Below are 21,766 nucleotides of genomic sequence, written 5' to 3'. Positions count from 1 at the left end.
AACCTTTTACTTTGCCCCTTGTGAGCAGAATATCCATGTGAATATTAAGAATATTCAGTCCCCCATGCATTTTAGGTGAGCAAAGGTGATCAACCGATAGAAGCCTCACGGCTTTGTGTGTGTGTGTGTGTGTGTGTCCACGCACGCGCATGCACGAAATCAAATGCTGCATCATAAAAATCCATGCTTGTGATACTGCAACATCATTTTCCCCTTGTGAGCAAGAAAATGCACGTGAATATTAAAAATATTCGGTCCCCCACACATTCCAGGCGAGCAAAGGTAATCATAGAATCCTAAGGGTTTTGTGTGTGTGTGTGCGTGTGTGTATGTGTGTGCGTGCGCACGCGCATATACACACGCACGTCCGCACGCGCACACACACACACGTGCCACGCGCACACCCGCGAAATCAAATGCTGCAACCGTACAGTTCTGCTTTTATTCTTTCACTTCATCTATCCCGCCCTGTTTCTCTTCATGGAGGACCAGTTCAAAAGTTATTCTCGCAAGGAGTCGACTCGGGACTCCAAAAGACAGCAAGTTGATGTCTCTGTTGCAGATTCTGTAGATGCTCACTATGTTTTTGACATGCTCAAAGATGAATTTCATCACAGCCGGAAGGAGTGGGCCAAACCTCCCCCGGCCATCAAATACAAGTTAAAGCTGCCTTCTTTGGTTGCTCCTCTTCGAAAGTTCTCTCAGCAAGCAGTTATCATTTTTTTCCCAGGCAAGTTACCTTCAGCAAATGATGTGGCCCAGTGGGTTCAGGCATTGTTGGGAGGCTGCTTTGTTGAAGGAGTATACTTTGCTTCAAGGGGTTTTTATGAAGTGCACTTTTCGGATGCCTCATATCGTCAGCAGATATTGGAGATGTCGCCTTTATTCTATGGCACACAAATAGTGCATGTCATGCCATGGTCGCCAAATAAGGATTACCACAGCCTCATTCGACATCACTGCCCCGTATGGGTTGAGGTAGTGGATTTTCCGGACTATATGAGGGCTGAGTTACCAAGTTTGGCAGCCACCTTGGGGCAAGTTGTATGCCCTCCCCGTCCTTCGGGTAATCGCAATCGCTTTTGTATTCTTCGAGATACAGATCACCCAACCCCTCCTTCCATTGCGGTAGAAGTGGAGGATGTTCCCCTTGGTGAAAATATTTTGATCTGAAATGGGGAGTTTTTGCAGGTGCTTGCTTCACATGCCATAAGTTTGGCCACTTAGCCTCACAGTGTCCTGCAGTACTGCATCAGCTCCCACCCACAGCTATTGCTCCAGAAAATACTCCCCCCCCAACTTATGCCCCGGGGTCCAAGGCAATGCCTTCCAAACTGGGTGATGTGGCTCCCAAATCTGTCCCTTCCAAAGAAAATATGGTTCAGGTTCTAGCTAAGCAAAAGGATAAGGGGAAGGGCAAAATTTCAGAATCTCATGCCTCTCCCCAGGCTGTCTGGCAGCAACCCAAAAAGGTATTCGCTCTTAAACCACGTCCATTACAGTCTCGCCATTGGGATGCTTCAACTTCTACCCCTGGTCAGAGCTCTACCCCCGCTGACAGCCTTGCTTCTCAACTGTGGGTTGATGTGTTAAAAAGAGGCATTCCTGTATGTGACAATGATGAGGATCATAGAGCTAATGATCCAAGAGCACAGGTGGATGTTGATGTCATGGCTGAGGCCTGACAGCTTATACTTTACTCTGCCTTTTGGTTTGACTGTACATATCTTCTATGTCTACTTCAATTACTTGCATCACATACAATGCTCAAGGTCTTTGCAATGTCAATAAGTGGAGACTTTTTTGGCATTATGTACATAGAATGCATCCCGATGTGATCTCTTTACAGGAACACAACCAACACTTCTTGGCTGGCCAGCAAGGCCACTATGCTGGTTATGATATTTTTTATGCTGGCACAATGCACTTTTCGGGGGTTTGCATGCTGGTAAAACATGATATACAGCCCATGGTTCCTTACAATGACCCTCAGGGTCGATGGATGGTGATCAGGTGCACCTGGCAGGCTGATCTCTATGAAATTGCATTTGTTTATGCCTCACAAACTTTTGCGACTAAAGCTCAAATGTGGGCCTCTCTCCAACAATATCCATGGCTGTCCAATGCTTTCTTGTGTGGAGACTTTAACAACTCGCCTGCCACTCAAGACAATACTACTCATCGCTCTCACATGATCCCCACTAAGCTTCGACATTGGGAAGATATGCTCTCATCTCTGCATGCAGAAGATCTATGGCTCTCAACAAGAGACACAGATATGGGTTATACATATCATCACAATGCCTTTACTCATTACTGGGCTCGACTTGACAGATGGTACTTGCTCCATGCTCAGCAGTATGCTGATTTTACATGTACATTACGGGTTGATCACTCACTCTTGCTATCTGATCATTTTCCAGTATGCTTGACATTATCAATAGCACGTCTGACAGATGATATGCCTTTTTTTGGTCGTCGCCTGCTCCATGTTAATAGTGCCTATTTGCTTCATCAACAATTTCAGAACATGGTGAGAGTGGCTGTCCGTCCCCTCCTCTTACATGCTCAGGAAGATATGGATTTTGCATGGATCAGTTTTGCTCTCCGCTTACAGACTATTATTCAAGACTATGGACAGAGTTACATGGGAAACTTCAGGCTTAAGTTGAAATGGGCTCAATCTCACAAGCAGCAAATGGATGCAATCAGTTCTCATAGGCAGCTTACCCCTTCTGAACAGAGGATTCTTGCGCCTATGCGGTTCATATCATCCACCAAAATGATCTTCGCAAATTAAAGAAGTGGCAAATCCGAGCTCGCATGAAACCCCTTTTAGATAAGGGCTGCTCCTCCAAAGCTTTTTTCAAAAGTCTCCATGCTGATAGGAGAAAGGAGGATATTTGCAGGATCAAGAAAGATGATGGTACCTGGACCACTTCCAAATCAGAATTGGAATTGCAATGCTCTAGTCATTTTCAGCATCTCCTCTCTCTTCAGCCTGATCATTTGATGCAAGTGAATGCAGCTAGATCTCAATTTCTCATGCATGTCCAGCCCATATTGTCTCGCGAACAGGCCTATGCATTGGAGCAGCCTTTTATGCTTAGTGAACTGGATGATGCCTTGAGTCATCTACGCAAAAACAGCTCTCCTGGTTGGGATGGATTGACTGTTGAATTTTTCCGTGCATTTTGGGGTGATCTCAAGAACACTCTTCTTCTCATGATCAATCATGCTTGGGCAGAACAATCTCTTCCTCCATCCTGGAAACATGGCCTAGTAAAATTGATTCCCAAAAAAAGGTTATGTGAAACGATGGCTGATTGGCGGCCTATATCTCTCATGCCTCTCATTTACAAACTCATTGCTAAAATGATTGTCCTCAGGGTTCGCTTCTTTTTGCAAGCAGGACTTCATCCTAGGCAGTATGGGTTTGTCCCTAGAACGCAGATCACAGACAATATCTCCAATGCCCTACTTGCGATTGAGTATGCCAAATACTCCAAACAAGATGTTCTCATTCTGCAAGTAGACATTGCGAAAGCATTTGATACAGTCCATTGGGATTTTATCTCTCAGACTATGCATAAATTGGGATTTGGCCCTCGGCTTGTCCACATCATCTACTGGCTCTATTCTCAGGCCACGGCGCAATGCTTGCTTGGTGGTGGGTTGTCAAGAACCTGGACTATGACCCGCTCAGTGAGACAGGGTTGCCCTCTCAGTTCCTTACTATATGCCATTTCTACCCATCCGTTACTGTTGCATATGGACTATCTTGCAGACACAGGACAGCTTCATGGCTTGCAAATCCCAGGGGCACAGTCATTTCTTGCACAGGCATATGCTGATGATTCATACTTTATACCCAGGAATTCTCAAAGTGACCTTTCTCTTTTAATGCACACGCTGAACGACTTTGGCATAGCTGCTGGACTGCACATCAATTTCCAGCAATCAAAACTTCTAGCTTTGAAAGAAGCTGATTGGCATGCACTTCCCTGGCCAGGCCACATTATCTCTTCACATACTATTGTCAGGCATCTAGGTTACCCCATTGGCTGGAATATTACCCCACATCAACAGCTCAAATGGGTGCTTCAAAAGATTAACAAGAAGCTGGAATACTGGCATTTGTCCACCTGGCCTCTCCATGTTCGACTTCGGATAGTACAGTCCATCATTATGGCATATGTGCAATTTTATTTGCCTCTTCTTCCCTGGTCTTTCAAGCATTTGGCTTCCTATATGTCCCAGGCTATGGAGATATTTTGGAAAAGCAAATCTCATAAAAAGGCCTTGCGACTACTACCTATGCAGTCCATTTGTTCACCTAAGACTCATGGGGGGCTGAATATTCTCAATCTCCAGGTTCATATGTTGGCAAGAAAGAGCACTATGATTGCTGATTTTCTTCAGCAAAAACAGCCATGGGCTATTATGTTAGCAGCTATGTGTGGAAACATGGCGACTCATGCATATGGGCATTGGATTACAGATCACTGGAAGCAGTCATGTCCACATTTCAAGGGAAAATTCCTGGTTGCCCTGTTTCTTCTGCTTTTATTCATGATTGGAAGAGAATTCTCTCATATGCAAAATGGACAGGTGCTTCTTCTCATCATGGTAATTCTTTTCGATTGGAAAGCATCCATTGGAGCAAGGTGTTTGAATTGCCTCTCGCTCTACAGGCACCTATTAAAGCATACAATCTCATGAAATTGGGCGTCAGATTTGTTGGTGATGTTGTGGATCAACAAGGTTGTATGCTTTCATTTCCACAAGCTTGCAGGACATTCTCCTTGGGCCTGCATCATAGGTCCATTTGGAGAACACTTTCAGCTATGTTGCAGCCTTTTGTTCCAGTTCCTCCACTGTTTGCAAAAGACAGATTAATGGACTGGAATTTGACTTCTTTACCTCCTTATACCCATACGCTCTCAATGCACAATCTAACCTCTTCGAAGGTCTACAGATTTCTTCTTCCACCGCCATGGATTGACAAGCATGCCAACACTCTTTGGAATTTGGACAGGCCTTTATCTTGGTGGCAATCACGACTCATGAAAATCTGGAAAGCCAAATTGCCATTGAAACAGAGGCTTTTCTTTTGGAAATGTATTGTGGGAGCCTTTTCCATTGGGGTTAAATTGGCAGCACGCCGCATTGCTTCCCCTTCCTGTCCCCGTTGCTCTCATCAGTACGAGACAGTTCCTCACCTATTATGGTCTTGCCCACAATCCCGCATACTGATCACTCATGTTTCTCATTTGCTGCAGCTTCGGTTTCCCTCTATCAGATTTGGGAAACTCTTCTGGATGTTTGGATGCCTCTCATCTCAGATGTCTCCATTCCTCCTCTTCTTTTACTGGACTCGCTTTTGGGTACTATGGACCATTTGGACGCAGAGACTGCATTCTAAGATGGGTCAACAGTTTCCTCAGGCATATATTTTCTTCAGAATGTCCCTCAAGCAATCCTTATATGACAGTTTTGCTGCAAGCGACTTGGATGCCACTAGCCTTGAAGTGTTCTCTACCTGTTTTTGAGTTTTTCCATTGGGCTCTTTTTTTTGAGTCTCATGTCAATGAGTGGGAGACTTCCCATCTTGTAAATTTATGATAATATAAATACACTGGATTTTACCCAAAAAAAAAAGTGTGTGCACGCGCATACACATGCGTGCGCATGTGCGCACACACGCACATTTTTGGGTAAGAAGCAATATCTATTAGACAATATATACATTCATAGCAAGCTAAAACTCATAACTAAAAACAGTAGTAAAAGACTTTTAACTGGGCCAAAGGAACATCTCGAAGAGAATACGCATCTTGGAGATATCCATGCAACAAGGAACATAAGAAATTATAAATATCCAACCGAGAGTGCTCATATAGTAGAATGTTAAGAGAATTACATAACGACCACACACTCTTTTTCATTTTCTAAAAGGTTCTTTCATGAAGAAGAACGTACATTCATAGCTGTCTCGAATTGAGACAATTACGAGCATGATATAGCGAACACAACCTTGTTTGTTTGTGAAAGAACCTTTCGTTAAGAAGAATGCACATTCATAGCTGTCCAAAATGAGACACCTACTATTCATAAGCTGGAAGAAGATGAAAAGAAAAACCAAGGAAAATGTACATCAAAGGCATGACAAAGAGGAGCAACTTCTACTCCAAACTAAAAGATATAACGAACGGGACACACTTTTTTTTTTCTTGGGGTGAAATCCAAGATAATCATATAAAGAAAAGTTGTCTCGAAGAAGGAGAACAATTACATCTTTAGAAAACTTGCATATATGCTAAGTATCGAGAGTAATCCAATTGGCCCGCATGTAGACAGTCATAAAAGGACTGCCTGAGAGACACTCAGAAAATAGAGAAAGGTCACCAAAAACCCAATGGTTTCTGTCCTTCCAAAGAGTCCATAGGGCCCAATAGAAAACCCAAGAAAAGGAAAGATCATATCCCTGCCGGTCAAGGTGCAACCCAAACAGCCAAAGACACAACACACTTTTTTTTTGTGAAAACTTTTGATTGATTATATTACAAGAGCAAAGACACAACACACACACACACACACTTTTTTAGTGAAATCTTATATTTCTGTGTGGGAAACCTCAAAAAGAGGTAAAAACCCACCAAATAAGTACAAGGAAAAATTTTTACAAGAAAAGCCTCAGAGCAAAAGTCATGAGGCAGCCAAGTAAAAAGTTACCTATCAAGCTGGAGGAGGATCAAACACAACATCCTCCAGCTTCAAATTATTGCTTTGTAAAAACTAATGCAGTGATGAAACCACACCATCAATAAAAACCAGCTGTCTTTTGCCCTTGTGATTCTTCTTGATATAGGCTGGCACCCGAAATTTCTGAATCACAGCGCCAAAAACATGTCGTAACATGGGATGAAAAGATTCCCATAAAAAAGACGCTTATGCATCCCGAACAGAAGAAGACTCTGGCACACGCATCAGAGGCAAAGAAGCTAGATCAACATCTGTATCCTCTGACAAAAGAGCTGCATCTAATAAAGCAGGACTCAGCATTTGAGCTTCACTTCAAGGATCAACCTGAGAAAGAGCATGTGCAGCATCCTGTATGATCCCCTCTGCAAGGGAGACATCCATATCTAGAGGAGAAGGAGGCTGATGATGCTCAACGGGAGTCAGATCCTAAACTTCCTCAGATTAACCTGTGATTTTTCTACCTTCCTCCAGTAATGCTTCGGAGCAGTAAAAGAAGGCTTATCCAGTAAAGCCTTAGCAGAAACTGGAGGAGAAGGAAGAGTAAACTTTACAGTTGAAGGAGCAGGAGGAGTGGTCATGGAAGCCTAAGGACAAGCACGTGCAAAATGACCAACCTGCCGGCACCGATACATGGTGTAGGAAAAGAGGCAAAGTGCAGCCTAATGCGCATCAGATAAGCAAATCCCAAATCAAGATCCAGAGTAGAGGGCACCGGCTACATCATATCCCATAAAATACAAAGGCGAACATCCCGAGTAGCCTGCAAAAACTCCCGTCTCGGAACATGTAGAGGCCTCCCCAAGAAAGCTACAAGAGTAGGAAGATGCTGAAGAAGAGGCAGAGGCAACGCTTTAAGGGTAATCTAGACCAAACAGTGAGTCAGAACAGAGGCAAACGGATCAAATAGTGGATCCCACGGCATCACATAAGCAAAGAAACCAGTCCCATGAATACCAACACGACTAACAAGTCGCTCCACCACATCAGACGAAGATCAGTGGGCATAATAAAACCTTTGCCCAGAAAGACAAAGGAGGAAAGACAATCCTGACCCACTGCAACTTCAGCCCAACGACGAAGTTGAGCTGCAGATAAAACCGCCCATAAAGTAGAGACATACCCCAAACTGCTGAGCTTGTTGAAAACCGAAAACCAGAAGGGCAGAGTCCAAAGAACAAACAAGCGGCGAACTCAATGAAGGGACATCTGTGACAGAAGCAAACACATTTGGCAAAGAAGGTCCAGTTGAAGGGAAGACAAAGGACCATCCGCGATATCCAACTTTGCCAATTTAACCAAGGTGGAAGGAGGCAAACCAGCGCGCTTCCGCCTAAAGAGGCAATAGGGGGGGCTAAAGCAGGAGGAGTAGAGGCAATAGGGGGAGCTGAAGCAGAGAAAATGAAAGAGCCATCTATCGGAGCAGCAAGAAGAGGGGAGGAAGAGACATCAGGGAAAGACTGGCGTGAGAAGAGCAAAAGGCTGCAGAGACAGAGGGGAAGACGAATTTGGTACGGAATCTGGCTGTACGAACATGGGAGCAGGTACAGAAGAAGGAAAAAGAACAGGTAAAGGAACCTGTATGGAGGGGGGAGCCTGTACGAACGACCGTACAGCAAGTACGGCCTGCGCAGGGTCAAAGGAGGGGGCAAGTGCAGACGGAAGATGTACAAGGGCTGACAAATGGGGTACAGATTCAGGTGCAGCAGCAGTAGCAGGCTGCAGGCAAGGTACAGGGACGGGTGAGGGAGGGGCTGAGCTCGCCATCGCACTCCCCCCCCTCCCCCCACACACATACACACAGAGAAACAGAGAAACATGTCAAACATAAAAGCTTCAGATCATAGATACCTACCTACATGACTATAGAACATCTCAAAACCCACGAACCAAAAAGAACCTGCAGTTTAAACCCCACAGCAATCACATCCAAAGGTTTGAAAGCATTAACTTCAACAGGCAAACTATGGACTAGGTAGTATGACAGCCTAACAATGTCATCCAAGTCCGTGCATGGCGTTGCACAGACGTATTCTCTCACGTCTACACATATATCTGCTTAGGGTGAACATTTTACCCAAAGGGAGTTAGGCTAGACAATTGATGAATTACCTCCAGCCCACATACAGTGATTTTTCTTTGGATTAGTACTTCAAGATCCACATAGCTGGACATACTGCATACCTCTCTCGGAGTAGAAGGCCATTTTAGTTTCCCCAGCCAGTTTCCCCTTCCTTGTACACTGTCTAACTGCTCCCAGTTCCCATAGTTTTCCCTGGAATTACAGGGAACGAAAAGTGAGAACCGCTGAAAAAATAGTAATAACAATCCAAAACTCCATTAACTAGTTCTCAAAATGTAGGAGTGTACACATGCTCAGAAAAAACCATAACGTGAGCTAGCTTCAAGAGGGAACTCCACCATTCCACTAACTCTTTAAAAGATCAGAATACATAAAAAAGAACAGAGAGAAAGGGCCTGCAGGGCTTTAGAATAAGCATGACCTTAAGCAAAAACTAGAAAGCCCCCCACCACCACCACCACCCCAAAAATCTAGTAACCAAAACTAAATATTTCCACCAAATCCCAGATATGTGCACTGTCATAGAGTCTCCTATGCCAGAAAGCCACAAAAAATCAGGATCATGCTTAATTTTTAAAAGCTCTCCATAAGATCAAAACATGCTGGTGCCCTGTAAGACTGGTCCATCACATCACCTATCAAAGTTTCATAATAATGGCTTGTCTCCTACTCTAGAACTTACCTGGAAACCTGAGTAGAGGTTCCAAAATAAGCAAAAAAACATTGAGTGCCACTTGTAGAACACCACAAAGAAAAATCTGTCACCATAGAAAAAGAAATCTTCAAGCAAAGCTGAAGCATGAAAGAAAAACAGTCTGCGACTTCAACAGCAGAGTTGCCAAGTGAAAGCTAAGCCCAAAAGCCACACACGAAATCCAATAAATCTATCTGTAGAAGGCATCTGACTCAACAGTGGCTTTTCATCTTCCACAAATGAATCAACTTTCTGGTAGTATAGACACAATAAAGTCTACTTCCCCAGCTGTGTTTCCAAGAGTTTCTTCCAGCCAATCTTCTAAACTTAGTGAGCACAATGTACTTGTAATAAAAACTTGCCAGAGTATACAGCCAGACAGTCTCAAAGAAACTATCAGCTTGAAACTACACGTCTTCTCGTTCAATCCATGAAACCAGAAGCCAGGATTCATAAGAGGTAGCAAGGATACTGACTGTAACATTGTACTTGACTACAAGCTTTGAGCATCAATGTCTTCAAACCAATATCCTAGCGTTGTAAACAGAGTTTGCACAGCTCTCACCAATCTTGCAGCAGCAGGTTACTGCAGTGCAATAATCCCAGGCTAATTGTCAAAGAAATATGTATAATTAGAAAGGACCTGTAGTGTTATGGCAATTACTCCAGAAGCATTAATTTTCCCCCACATGCATACCTTAACACGAAGTATAGCATATCATGATTCCGTTGTCCCATTATCAATACACATGCACTCCCCCCACCACCTCACATTCAGAAGACAAAAACATTAACTGCTCAGCTAATTAGCCTCCATGTCAATTTTACGTAAATATACCTTTGTCAAACTATTAAGATTTTTGCTGTTTTAAAGGCCAAAATTCTACAAATTAGAACTTTTAGCTGTTGGGGCTTCTGTATCCATATAAGATGTTTCGATATAGTCATATCAATAGTAAGTAAAAGCCATATAAAGCCACATTTATGGTGAGCAGTCATAGCTCATAACAAATGAGACAACACTTCTTGTGTCACATCCGCTCAGAAAGCATTTGAATGTTAAGACTACTGTACTGTCACTGTTTATTCTAAAGGATCATAAGTCTAGCATTTAATATCGCTCATTTTAATAAGAAGGCAATATCAAAGAGTCCATTAAAAACACTCAGACAAACACCAATACAAATTGAAGCATACCTTATTCCAGGTAAAATAAAACCGTCAGTGATAGCAACATAAAGATCTTGAAATGCTTTACGAGCCCCCTCCTCTTGCTCAGGTGATCCATCTTTAACCTTAACAAAAGACAGGGAGTATAAGCTATTGTGATAAAACACTTAAACAGAAACAGCAAATAAAAAAACACTGACGTTAATTGCACTTTATATAAACCAAATATCATATCATTTCACAATGAAAGTTCAACTAGCAAAAAATGAAAGACAACAAAGTTTAAACTGCACAGTTAACCTTGGTGCAGCAAGGGCTCATCAGCAGGTACTAGCATGTTATGCATGAGAGTCGTTTTGGACTCAAATGGGAGGTAGAGTCCATTCTCGACTCTCAGCCCAAGATGTAGTAAAGACAGTGTTTCAACAGCTGCGTGTTTTACAGGCAGATCCTCATGCCGTCTTGTGTATTTTATGCCTCCCTACTCTCAGTAGATCCTAACAGAGTGGCTAGAGATGATGCTAAATATGCTATTTGGCAGTGTAATCCCGGGTTGGTGAAGCCACATATGCAAGTTCCACTTGATGCACCCTTCACCGATACGGAATTCTAGACTGCACTTTTTGCCGTTCATAAGGGCAAGTGCCTCGGTTCAGATGGGCTCACACCTTTCTTTTTGGGATAAGATTTAGGACCATTTCACCTCAGCGCTACAGAGCCTCTAAGACTCTGGAGTTATGCTTGATTCACTTGGAAAGATTCTCATACATCTTATTCCAATCCAGAAATTTCGTGTCACCAGGCAGACAAAATGCCAGTTAAAATAATAAGTGCGTGTTTGCAGCCTATTCTTCTAGATCTTATTCATGATACACGGATGGGCTTTGTGCATGGCAAAAGCATATTTTATAATATATTCTCATTTTTAGAAGCTTTAAATTGGGCCATACAGAGCACCTAGAGGCTAGCCCTTCTACTCTTTGATTTTAAGAAAGCAAATGACACAGTAAACTCTGATTTTCTAGAAGGCACTCTTCTTCATTTTGGATTTTAAATGCATGGATTAGCATTAGGTGAGAAATGCTGTCTAAAAAGGGCATCATAAGGAATGGATTAAGTTAATTGGAAGTGCATAGTAAAACTATGGTAACCTATGGGCTAAGGCCCCGTAGATTGACTAAATTGATATGGGTATCTTTAATTTGAAATTAGGCAACCTTGGTGGATGCAAGGAGATGGTGGATGGATCAAAGGCCTAGGATGCCTTTGGTCGATCGTGGATCACTTGGGAGGGCTCCAAATGGGAAGGCACATAATGGTGGAGATCAAACTTCTAAGATTAAAGGCTAGGACGATGGCACATAATGGACGGTTGGGACTGAAGCGCCTAATTCTACAATTTCCTCCCTTGGATCCTCCATCCCATCAATGGCCCAGATTGAAGAGGCTTCTACACTCATCTCCTCCCTTGGTTCTACAATCAAATCTATGGCCTAGATTAAAGCACATTTCCTCTCACCTCCTCCATTGATGGTATCCCTTGAATCTATCCCTTCATCTAATGGCTAGGAGTGCTCTACCTTAAATTTGAATGTATCCCTCAGGATTGGAGATTAGATCAAAGGCTAGCTAGGTTATAGGTCTTTAAATGCTTTTGTCAACTTTAACACACCATTGACCCACACCTCAGTGCACTCTCATTAGTATGACTCAAATTGATCTCTAATCCCTTGAAATCAAGAAACACTGATTGGATGCCCGTTTGAGACCCCATTTCTCCCCTAATGAGGGGTTTCCTCCTTGTACAGATCAGCCGCCCACAACCAAGTGCTTATCAAAGAAGTAAGGGAAGAGAGATTTCAGATTTTCAAATCAATCCATCTGGGATGTCCTCTAGCCTCCTTTCTTTTCTTGTTTGTGGCTGAAGTTATGAGTATCTTAATTAAACCTGCAGCTGATATTTTTGCGCTGAGACTTTCCCTAACACAGGAGGAGCCCTTAGACAGTGAGTTGGTGGATATTGGATTCCAACCCTCAGACTCACACTTTTTTCAGTGCAGCCTTGGGTTTGTTTTGTATTGCAACAAGTGCACACATTAATTTGAATAAATCCAATGGGTTTTGGATTAGTGACGAGGACACTCTAGATTGGGAAGCTGATATTGGTTTCACTAGGATTTAAATGGGTGTCCCTATTAGACACTTAGGATGCCAGGTCGGTATGAGTAATGGGTTTCTAACCATCACAACAACTTGCTCTCATTTTGGAGAGTATTAGGAGGAAACTCCTTTTTTGGATTTCAAGCCAAACTTGACCTTGCTTCCAAGGTGGTGGTTGTTAACCAAGCTCTGCTCGCCACATTATGGTTGTCTACTCTTGTTGGCACCACTCTATAACTTAGCTTAAGAGGTCTATAAGGAATTTCCTATCGAGTGGACTAAATGGTACAACAAATGCTAGAGCTTGGGAGACCTTGATTCTTCCCATGAGGGAAGGGAGTTTGCAAGACTATGGTACGAGGACTTATGCCTGGACAAGAGCCATGGAAAGATTTATTTATTCATTGGACAGGGTACTATTCTCCTAAAGCTGGAGACTAGAGGGATACTAGCAAGTGGATCTTTACTTCAGCATCTCCCTCCTCTCCTCTTATGGCTGCTATCCTAAAACCTTGGGCCAGCTTCAGGAGTACTCTTTGGAGAATTCTCCCCTTCTTTTTAGAAGAGATTGACAGAAATCCCGTCATGAGGAATGATAGCATACTTGATGAGCATGGCAAACCACTTGGCAATTCCGATTATATGCAGTGGTCTAGATGGGAGAGAAGTCATGCCGCCTCTATGGGATCCTGAAAGCTTTAATGAAACTTCCAAAGCATCGTAAATTATAATTGGTAACTCACCTCAAAAGAAGTATGGGGAAAATTCAGCAAATTGATGCAACCATACCCATTTATTGGGTTGACACAGATGACAGCTTGTTGTACTTGGATGGGGGCTTTCACAGGGACAAATATTCCTATTCAGATCATTGCACCTTGACAATCTGATGAGGATGCCATTGTCTTCCACGTTCTAACAAGGGGCAGGCTGTCTAGATCTATACATGAGCCTTCCAGGATCATAGATTATGTGGATCATGGCTGGGATTCACAATGGCACCTAGATCCGGACCTGCTCCTTCTCTCTTTAGGCTCATGGAGGATTTGGCTATATGGAGGAGCCCCCATAAAGCTCTTATAGTGGGATCCCAGAGAGTGGGAGTGGATTTATGCAGGGTGTTCTTTTTCATGCTTGCATGATGTATTTCCGCCTTGAGCTTGCTCTCGCGGCTTTAGAGGTGCTCTTCTCGGGAAAAAAAAAGAAAAAGAAAAAGAAAGTCTCGAATCCTATGATGTTCCAACACCAAGATTTATGTGGTGAAAGGATCCAGATTGCTGAGCCGTTTTGCCTAGAGGAGGACCTCACAATTTAAACCACAATAGATGATTTTTTTGCTACTAGCAAACGGCACATGTTTTCTGCTTTCTCTGAAATGATTTGCTTTGAAGAAAAACTGTAGCCCCTAAAACGAGTGCATGTGAACTATTCTAACTCAGAAACAAATCACAATTAAAAATAGCTTACAACAGCACACTGTGGGTGCCCACAATCGCATTGTAAAACACCAAACACCCCTACGGCAACTATATAGCCCTTTAAAACTTCAATTACCAAATACCGATACCTTTTCACGCCATGAAGGAATATTACTTTTTCAGTTCACAACCTTTAGTTGTCATTACTATAAAAGAAAAGAACCATTGAATGTTATATCTTCACCACTTAAAGCATACAAAAAGAAATATTATTCTGAATATCGATAGAACACAGAAAAGTAAGCGTGTAATCTGAAAATAGCAACTTACGAGAAGGCCTGTCAGCGCTATGATTCTTGAAACAACAAATGGGAGCTTGTTTATCTGGAAGTCTGCATGAAACGATCCTTGCCCTATTGCTTGCCTCACATCAGCAATCACCTTTTCCACCCTATAGTTTCAAGAGCAATGTTAGATACATGCAAGGTAAGCTTTCCGGCGCAATTTGGCACACTCCTGACATGATTCAAGAAGTTGAGACCAACATCCACAAGATATCATTACAATCAGCCTGTTCTTATATTATTCCAATTCAAGGGCCTTACCAGATCCTCCCTTCACCATTTGTTAGGCTTGTTAGTAAACTACACAGTATCTCGTATGCCTCCTTCACAGCAAAAGACATATACTGGTCTTTCTCCAATCTTTCCCATAGTTCTGATTGTGTATCGTTTTTATCAATGGCCAAGTCTATTGCAAGAAATACCTGTATCCTCCGAGATTATTGTCAAAAAAAAATCAGTTAACGCAAATTGACCCTATGCTTACAAAACACTGTACCCCATGCTGTATGTTTAGTATGTAAATTTGCATACCTTACCAACCAGAAGAAAAAGTGGCCACTGAACAAGTGACATATTTCCTTTGTTTGAAGGCATTAAGAGCAGCTCCTTTTCACTGTAAAAGGAAAAAATATAATGCTCAAAGAAACAGGGAAAGACAAGCCCTCCAAGGAACATTAAACTTCTACACGTTCTGACCAAACTTAAAAACCTGGGAAAGTATCAAAAGCCCAAGTCACAAAGCTTACCGATTTGCGATGTAGTCCTCCAACCGAAGACACAGGACAATTTCATTCCAAAATGGGGCAAACTTTTCAGCATCTCCTCTCACTTCCTCCACAGACACCTTCAACCATTTCCAGGCTCTTATTCATAATAAATCCCTCCACCATCGCCTATTGTCTCATGTTTACCATGGTGAAATATCAACTATTTACCTAGCACAAAAGATCTCATGCATCCTTTCATTTTCTTAAGGGAGCATTTAAATGGTTTGGACAACAAAGCGTTCTAATTCTGAATTGCAAAACGAAATCACCGCCATATTTAGCCTCTGCAGGCCCACATGGCAGCCGATCCAAGCCTCTCATTGGTGTCCAAGGTGAGATCATCAGGAAGCTACAAAAGAACAGGCTCGCAAAGAAAGGGAAGCATCAACTGCCTTCGCACAAGTTTTGCGTTTGTCACCAATTGTCTTTGAAGAACCAAGCACCTACGAGGACTTCTTCTTAACATAATAAAAATTGGTTTACGAATCAGCCAGCTGGAGCGGAAACGATTATTATGATATCAAATGTTAGTAACAGCTTGAATCAGGAGCTAGGCAAAAAGAGACTCGCAGGATTGGAAGAAAGGGAAGCATCGACTTCAGTTCCGTGTTGAGCTAGAAATTTTGGTCCCCTTGCTAATCCAGCCTTTTCCTTACCCCCCGCTAATCCTACTTGTCCCTATCCAAGACATGGTCTACATTTCTCACAACCACACTCATTCAAGGAGAGGATTTGCTGACAAGTTGTCAGTGCATGTTATATAGCAGAAAAACTCCATGAAACCTAGCTTGAGCAAACAAAAAAATAGACCACAAACATATGGATTGGAGTGGTATAAAGGGATGCCTACTTGATCAATTGTTGCAGTCATGCTCCTGCATCAAAGCACAAAGTTCACACTACTAGTCTGAAGTAGATTTCAAAACATGACATCACTAAAATAATGTGATTGATGGCATATCAATAAATTAAAAGGTTGAAGATTATATGAGATGGACCTTCCATGTTGTAAACTTCTTACGAATTGCACGGGGAAGCTTTCAAACCGGTTCCTTAGCATTTCCAAGGAACGTATCTGAAAAGTTTACGAACTGCAAATGGTCAACAGAATTCAAATATTCTTGTCCACAAAGGAAACTTCAATCTAAAAATAAAACACTACACTACATATATCAAAATCTTTGTTGTTTCACAAATTAACGTAAAACCAGACCATTAATCTAGACTGAGTGAGTTGGAGGCGAGATACTGGTAAGCACTAGACATTCCACCAAATTTGAGTACCACAGTGTAGAAAAGATGTGATGCAATAAAATCACTAGATGTAAATCCCAAACAACACCAGCACTCATATATTTCTTAGCTGCCATGTCATTTAAAAATTCCAATTCATAAGATGAAATCACAAAGGGAAACTCTTCAACCAATGTCACAAAAGTTGTCCAAAGCAAACTAACCGCATGCATCATATCCATCATGTCCGTAGAAAAATTCAACCTTTCAAAGACGTGTTCATAAGCTAACACTTGTGAATATAAGAACCCAATAATTCTTACTCTTGTCACAACTTGAACGGAACTTTACCTAATCAACTTCATAACAATTAGAAGGGCTTCCTTTCTTTTTAAAGATACTAATTTCCTATTGCCTAATCCATTGGTATAAGCAATGAATCAAACTCTCTTCGCACACATAAGGAATTGCAGCAAACCAAGAGCACAATGGCATAAGAACAGCATGAAGCAATGATTCTCCATTCATACCCGGTTCCTCCAACCAATCCAAAGTCTCCTTTTTTTTTAAAGCCCTTGAATCCATTTCCCCATATGCTATAAGGGATCTATTTTCGCTTTTGTGGTGCTCCCAATTGAATTAGCACATTCAATGCTTTTCTCGAATCCCCTTATATGCCATGCATCCCCCATATCTTCTTCTATATATTCCAAAATTAAAACTTCTGAAATACAATGGTCCCTAGGTAGCAAAAATAGGGCTTCCGAAGAGGAAGACATGCCAAAATTAACAAAAAAATATACTTCATCCAACGAACATTGCATGAGCATATCTATGGCCTAAGGGAGTCTAGAATGCAAAGAGTAACAATTATTATTGTTATAATTGTAATTATAATTATAATATAATTCATACAATAATCAAGATTCAAGACTAGGGATAATAGTACAAAGTTTCACACAAAGATAAAGAATTGTTACTTGGTCCTTACCATTGGCCCTAGCTCAAGGCTCACATTTCAATCTAAATTGTTCAAAAAGTGTAAACATTGAAGCTTGAAGTATCACTCTCAATTTTCAAGAATCAAGCTTCTGGACAAAGTTTAAAATTAAAACACATCACGACTCAAATATTCCAAGACAAGGTGCAAGCAAAACTACCAAATATGAAGTATAAAGGTTAAAGCAACTTAAAGTAACTAAAACGGACTTGTTCGGAAGCTCAAGCACCTCTAGCTATGTTTCTTTGACACAAAAACATTTTGAAATGTTCCATTCTCAAATAAACACCTTTGTTTTGTGACTATGATCAAGCCTTGAGGTGGCTACAAATGATGGAAGCCACTTAGTCAAGTTAGATGGTGCAAGACATTCGGTAATATAGGGAAACGATTCCGTATGGACATGGAGGAAAGAGTGTGGTCGTTGATGCTGTCAATGGAAGAACAACGACCACGACTCTCCAAAAGTTCAAACAACTTTGATCCGCAAGGGAAGCTGTCACCTTTGCTCTATCCCCCCTTCAGGACTAGCCCTTTAAAAAAATCACCGCCAACCAGAATACCAGGGAACACCATGAGCTCCATAATACTGGACAAGTTCAGCAAGTTTATCATGTTCATTCCATGCCAGCACACTATGAACACCAAGGACACCATTTGTCTGTACCTCAAAAACTATATCCAATGAGCCTTACATACTCAAAAACGATACCCGCAAAGGCCAACACTTGTATGCAATCAAGTTCAAGCGTCGTGGCTCCCACAAGCAACCAGGGTTGAGGATGGTTTTTGAACCCCACCTCCATGTAGCATATAAGGTGGCTTCCAATCTTCTCTAGTCTCAAGCTTCACAAAAGGGGATACCCTGGCTTGCCCTAGCCGATGGACATGCGTTCTACATGGTTCTACAGGCAACAGAAGTCTTGGAGATCTTGTGAGATCATGTCATGAAATATCTATAGAAAAAACCATTAAAAACCACCAAAAGCATAGGAAATTGCTCGCAATATCAACAATTCTAAATTGATATGGGAAAATATGTCCGTGGAAGATTATCTGGGAATTCTTCTAGCATCAACTTCCTTGTCTAGATAGCAAGGACGATTCCCTCCCTCAACTTATAGTCCTCCTAGCACTTTTGTACAAATGCATACATTTGCATACTTAGATGTTAACACATTGAGGTCTAATAGACATTTGGGAATGTCGACTTAAAAACAACAACCCTTGTGAAGTCCTCGCTAGAAACTAACAAATAAACAAGCTCTCCAAAACTTTGCCATATCAAACATGGTAATAAGCCTCTATCTTGAGGCTAAAAACAGACATTTTGAGCTCCAAAACTCAAGTTTTAACCACTGACGTACAAGATGCAGTGACTGTGGGTTGATCCTTAGTAAGCCAAAGAATGACCCCTAACCCTAGCAAGAAACAGTAGTTAGGTGTGGAACATCGAGTGTCCCCAACCCAATCCGAATCACATTACTCAAAGAACTCTATTCATGAAGTAGATGATCGTGTATCCTTTAGTACCTTCAAGTACTGTAGTTCTTGCAAACAAGCTTGCAAGTGAGTCTCTCGGCTCTTATGAGAATTGGCACAACAGCCCCAATCAGAACATGCTTGTAAAATAGAGACACACACACACACTTTTTTTTTTTTGGTGAAAACTTTTTTGGATCATATTACAGAGTAACTACAAAATGGGATATGTCAAAGTACATAAATCCCAAACAAGATAGCTGGAAAATACATCAAGAGAAAATCAAATATACATCATACTCTATGTAGTGATTTTGCAAGCAATCAAATAGAGATTGTTGCAGAAGGCAACGAAAGAAAACAAAAGTAGACAAACTAAGATCGCTATAGACACCGTGGTTTCTATCTTTCCAAGGAGTCCAAAGTACCCAGGAAAAGAACCAGTCAAACTCCGATCAGCGAGGATGAATCCCAAACAGCCAGAAGAACCTATTAAAGTAGTATGAGGAATGTGCAAACGCAATCTCTACGAAGAATGCCGATGAAGTCACATGTGTCACGGCAACGCCAGAAAATATGAAAATAGGAGCCGTTTGCAAGGAGTCAGGGCCATGCCAAGCCAAATGCGAGAGAACATGTTTCCAATCCAAAAACATTTGAGAGACCAAAAGGGCAACATCAACACCCGTTCTTGACAAAGGCCATGAGCTCCTCGGACCACTGAGCAACTTGAGCTTGTTCACTCATGCATCTATGGACCCATGTCTACAAGATCACTTCATACATGATTTCAAGAGTCACATGGTGTACTATCTCTCCAAAAAGTCTTGATCATTTGACCAATTCAAAGAATGGAAAGCGAATGTAGGAAATGAGACAAAAAAGAAACTCAAGACATTTAGAAAGGACACAACGGCAGAATTTATTGCCGAAGAATTCGAAGAGTACTACAAGATGCACAGGATCAAGCAACAGTTGACTACGCAACAGAACACAATGGTTCAGCAGAAGAATCATTCCATAGTAGAGATGGAATTGAGTATGCTCAAAGAAAAGAATCTTTCGAGAAACTTTTATCTGGAGCCGGTCAATGTGGCTATCCACATCCTCAACGGGAGTAGCTAAACTAGTCGAAGGAAAGACACCTCTTGAAGCATATTCAGGTAAAAGCCCAATCATCAAGGAAAGATATCAGAACCAAGCTATATCCAAGGAGCACAAAGCTTGTGTTCATAGGCTATAGCAAAGAGTCAAAAGCCTATCGTTGTACACAAGGAGACGAAGCAAGCATTGGTAAGTAGGAACGCCGTCTTTCAAGAGACAACTCCCATTCGACCATGAACTTGTTACAACTCTAGCACTACCTCTGATAGTATTGAAACCCATACCAAATGTCAATATATTAGCCCTGGTACCAGGTTTAGACGAATCAGAGTCACATATAGAACCAGAGCCAGTAAAAAAGTAGCCTCCAACAAATGAGAGAAGAACTCCAAGATGGTACATGAAGAGGTGTTTAGTGCCTAGAAACAACTAAAATGTTGCCAAAAAGTGGTTTGTGCATGTCAAAAAAATTAAATTGAAGAATAAAAAATAAAAACTAGAATCAAAATTTGCATCCAAATAATTGTGCAAATATTGTACAGTCACTAAGAAACTACTTATATAGTTTCCACACAACATATAAATCTATGTTTTTGCCAAAGACAAACGTCAGTCTTTTGGTTCAACTGTGACATGGGCACATTTCACAAGAAATTCTCAGCACCCACCCCCCCCCCCCCACCAAAAGGTAAGGATGCACACATCTGCAAAAGGAGCAGGAGTTCACTAACACCTCGAGATCCCTCTATCTATCCTTTCATGAAATCATTGAGCAACTTGCAGCCATTTCTGAGGAGGTGAAAAACCTTCACTAAGTGGGAATCATTATCTCCTCTCCCAGTCTCTCTCTCTCTACAGTTTAGGCTCTTTCCCTCTGCAGAGATCAGCCCTCTCCTCTCCTCCAGAGCAGCAGCAGTATGTCTCCTCCTTCCCTTGCTTGGGAGCAGCCATAACACTCTCTCTCTAAAGCATTACTCCCTAGCAAGCTTTCTCTCTCTACTGTTCCAGCCCTTCCCATGCAGAAATCAGCCTCTTCTTTGCACTTTTGGGACAGCAACCACATCTCTTTCCCATCTGCTAGCCTGGGAGCAGCCATGACACTCTCTTTCTAAAGCATCACTCCTTTCAGATTCTCTCTCTAGCCTACACGCCTCTTTTCTGAGTTGTTCACACTCGAGCCTCTTGTCCTCACTCTTCCCACCCAAGGGGGCTGCAAATGCATCAAGGACTCCATCTCCAAAGGAGTCAAGTCACGAGGGGAGTCTCATTTGCAACACACTTTCATGTTGATATTGCTCTATTTCTAGATAACTAGTATTGCAGCTAATGTTGGATGGAAGTGGTGACTATTGCAGGCTTCCTCCTTGTGGATTGGGACAACCAGAAGCTAATTCTCTCTCAGCCCCAGCCTTGAAGTCTTTCTCTCTATATTGTCTATATCTCTCTACAGTTATTCCCAAATCATCTGTCTGATTCCAAGTCAATAACTGAATTCTCAGTTTGGAAGGTGCTTGCACTTGGTCTTGTATCTCCTATTTCAAGAAATAAA

General features: G+C 41.9%; 1 protein-coding gene across 1 annotated transcript in view; it reads right to left on the bottom strand.

Annotated features, from left to right (window-relative positions):
- The window catches only part of LOC147890189 (callose synthase 9-like), a 243,601-nt gene that overhangs the window by 83,475 nt on the left and 138,360 nt on the right, over positions 1–21,766 (bottom strand). Inside the window, exons 22-29 of the mRNA XM_087390160.1 lie at positions 16,397–16,473; positions 16,249–16,273; positions 15,378–15,475; positions 15,163–15,244; positions 14,893–15,053; positions 14,618–14,738; positions 10,737–10,834; positions 8,947–9,037 (exon numbers count right to left, since the gene is read on the bottom strand). Of these exons, the coding sequence (XP_087246286.1) occupies positions 8,947–9,037; positions 10,737–10,834; positions 14,618–14,738; positions 14,893–15,053; positions 15,163–15,244; positions 15,378–15,475; positions 16,249–16,273; positions 16,397–16,473 (753 nt within the window). The remainder of the gene's footprint in view (positions 1–8,946; positions 9,038–10,736; positions 10,835–14,617; positions 14,739–14,892; positions 15,054–15,162; positions 15,245–15,377; positions 15,476–16,248; positions 16,274–16,396; positions 16,474–21,766) is intronic.

Source organism: Dipteris shenzhenensis, chromosome 19, assembly GCF_047967505.1.
Source record: "Dipteris shenzhenensis isolate YYH24624 ecotype China chromosome 19, Dip_SZ_1.0, whole genome shotgun sequence".
Classification (NCBI taxonomy): domain Eukaryota; kingdom Viridiplantae; phylum Streptophyta; class Polypodiopsida; order Gleicheniales; family Dipteridaceae; genus Dipteris; species Dipteris shenzhenensis.
Note: the sequence above shows the minus strand (reverse complement) of the source record. Positions and strands in the feature narration are given on the sequence as shown.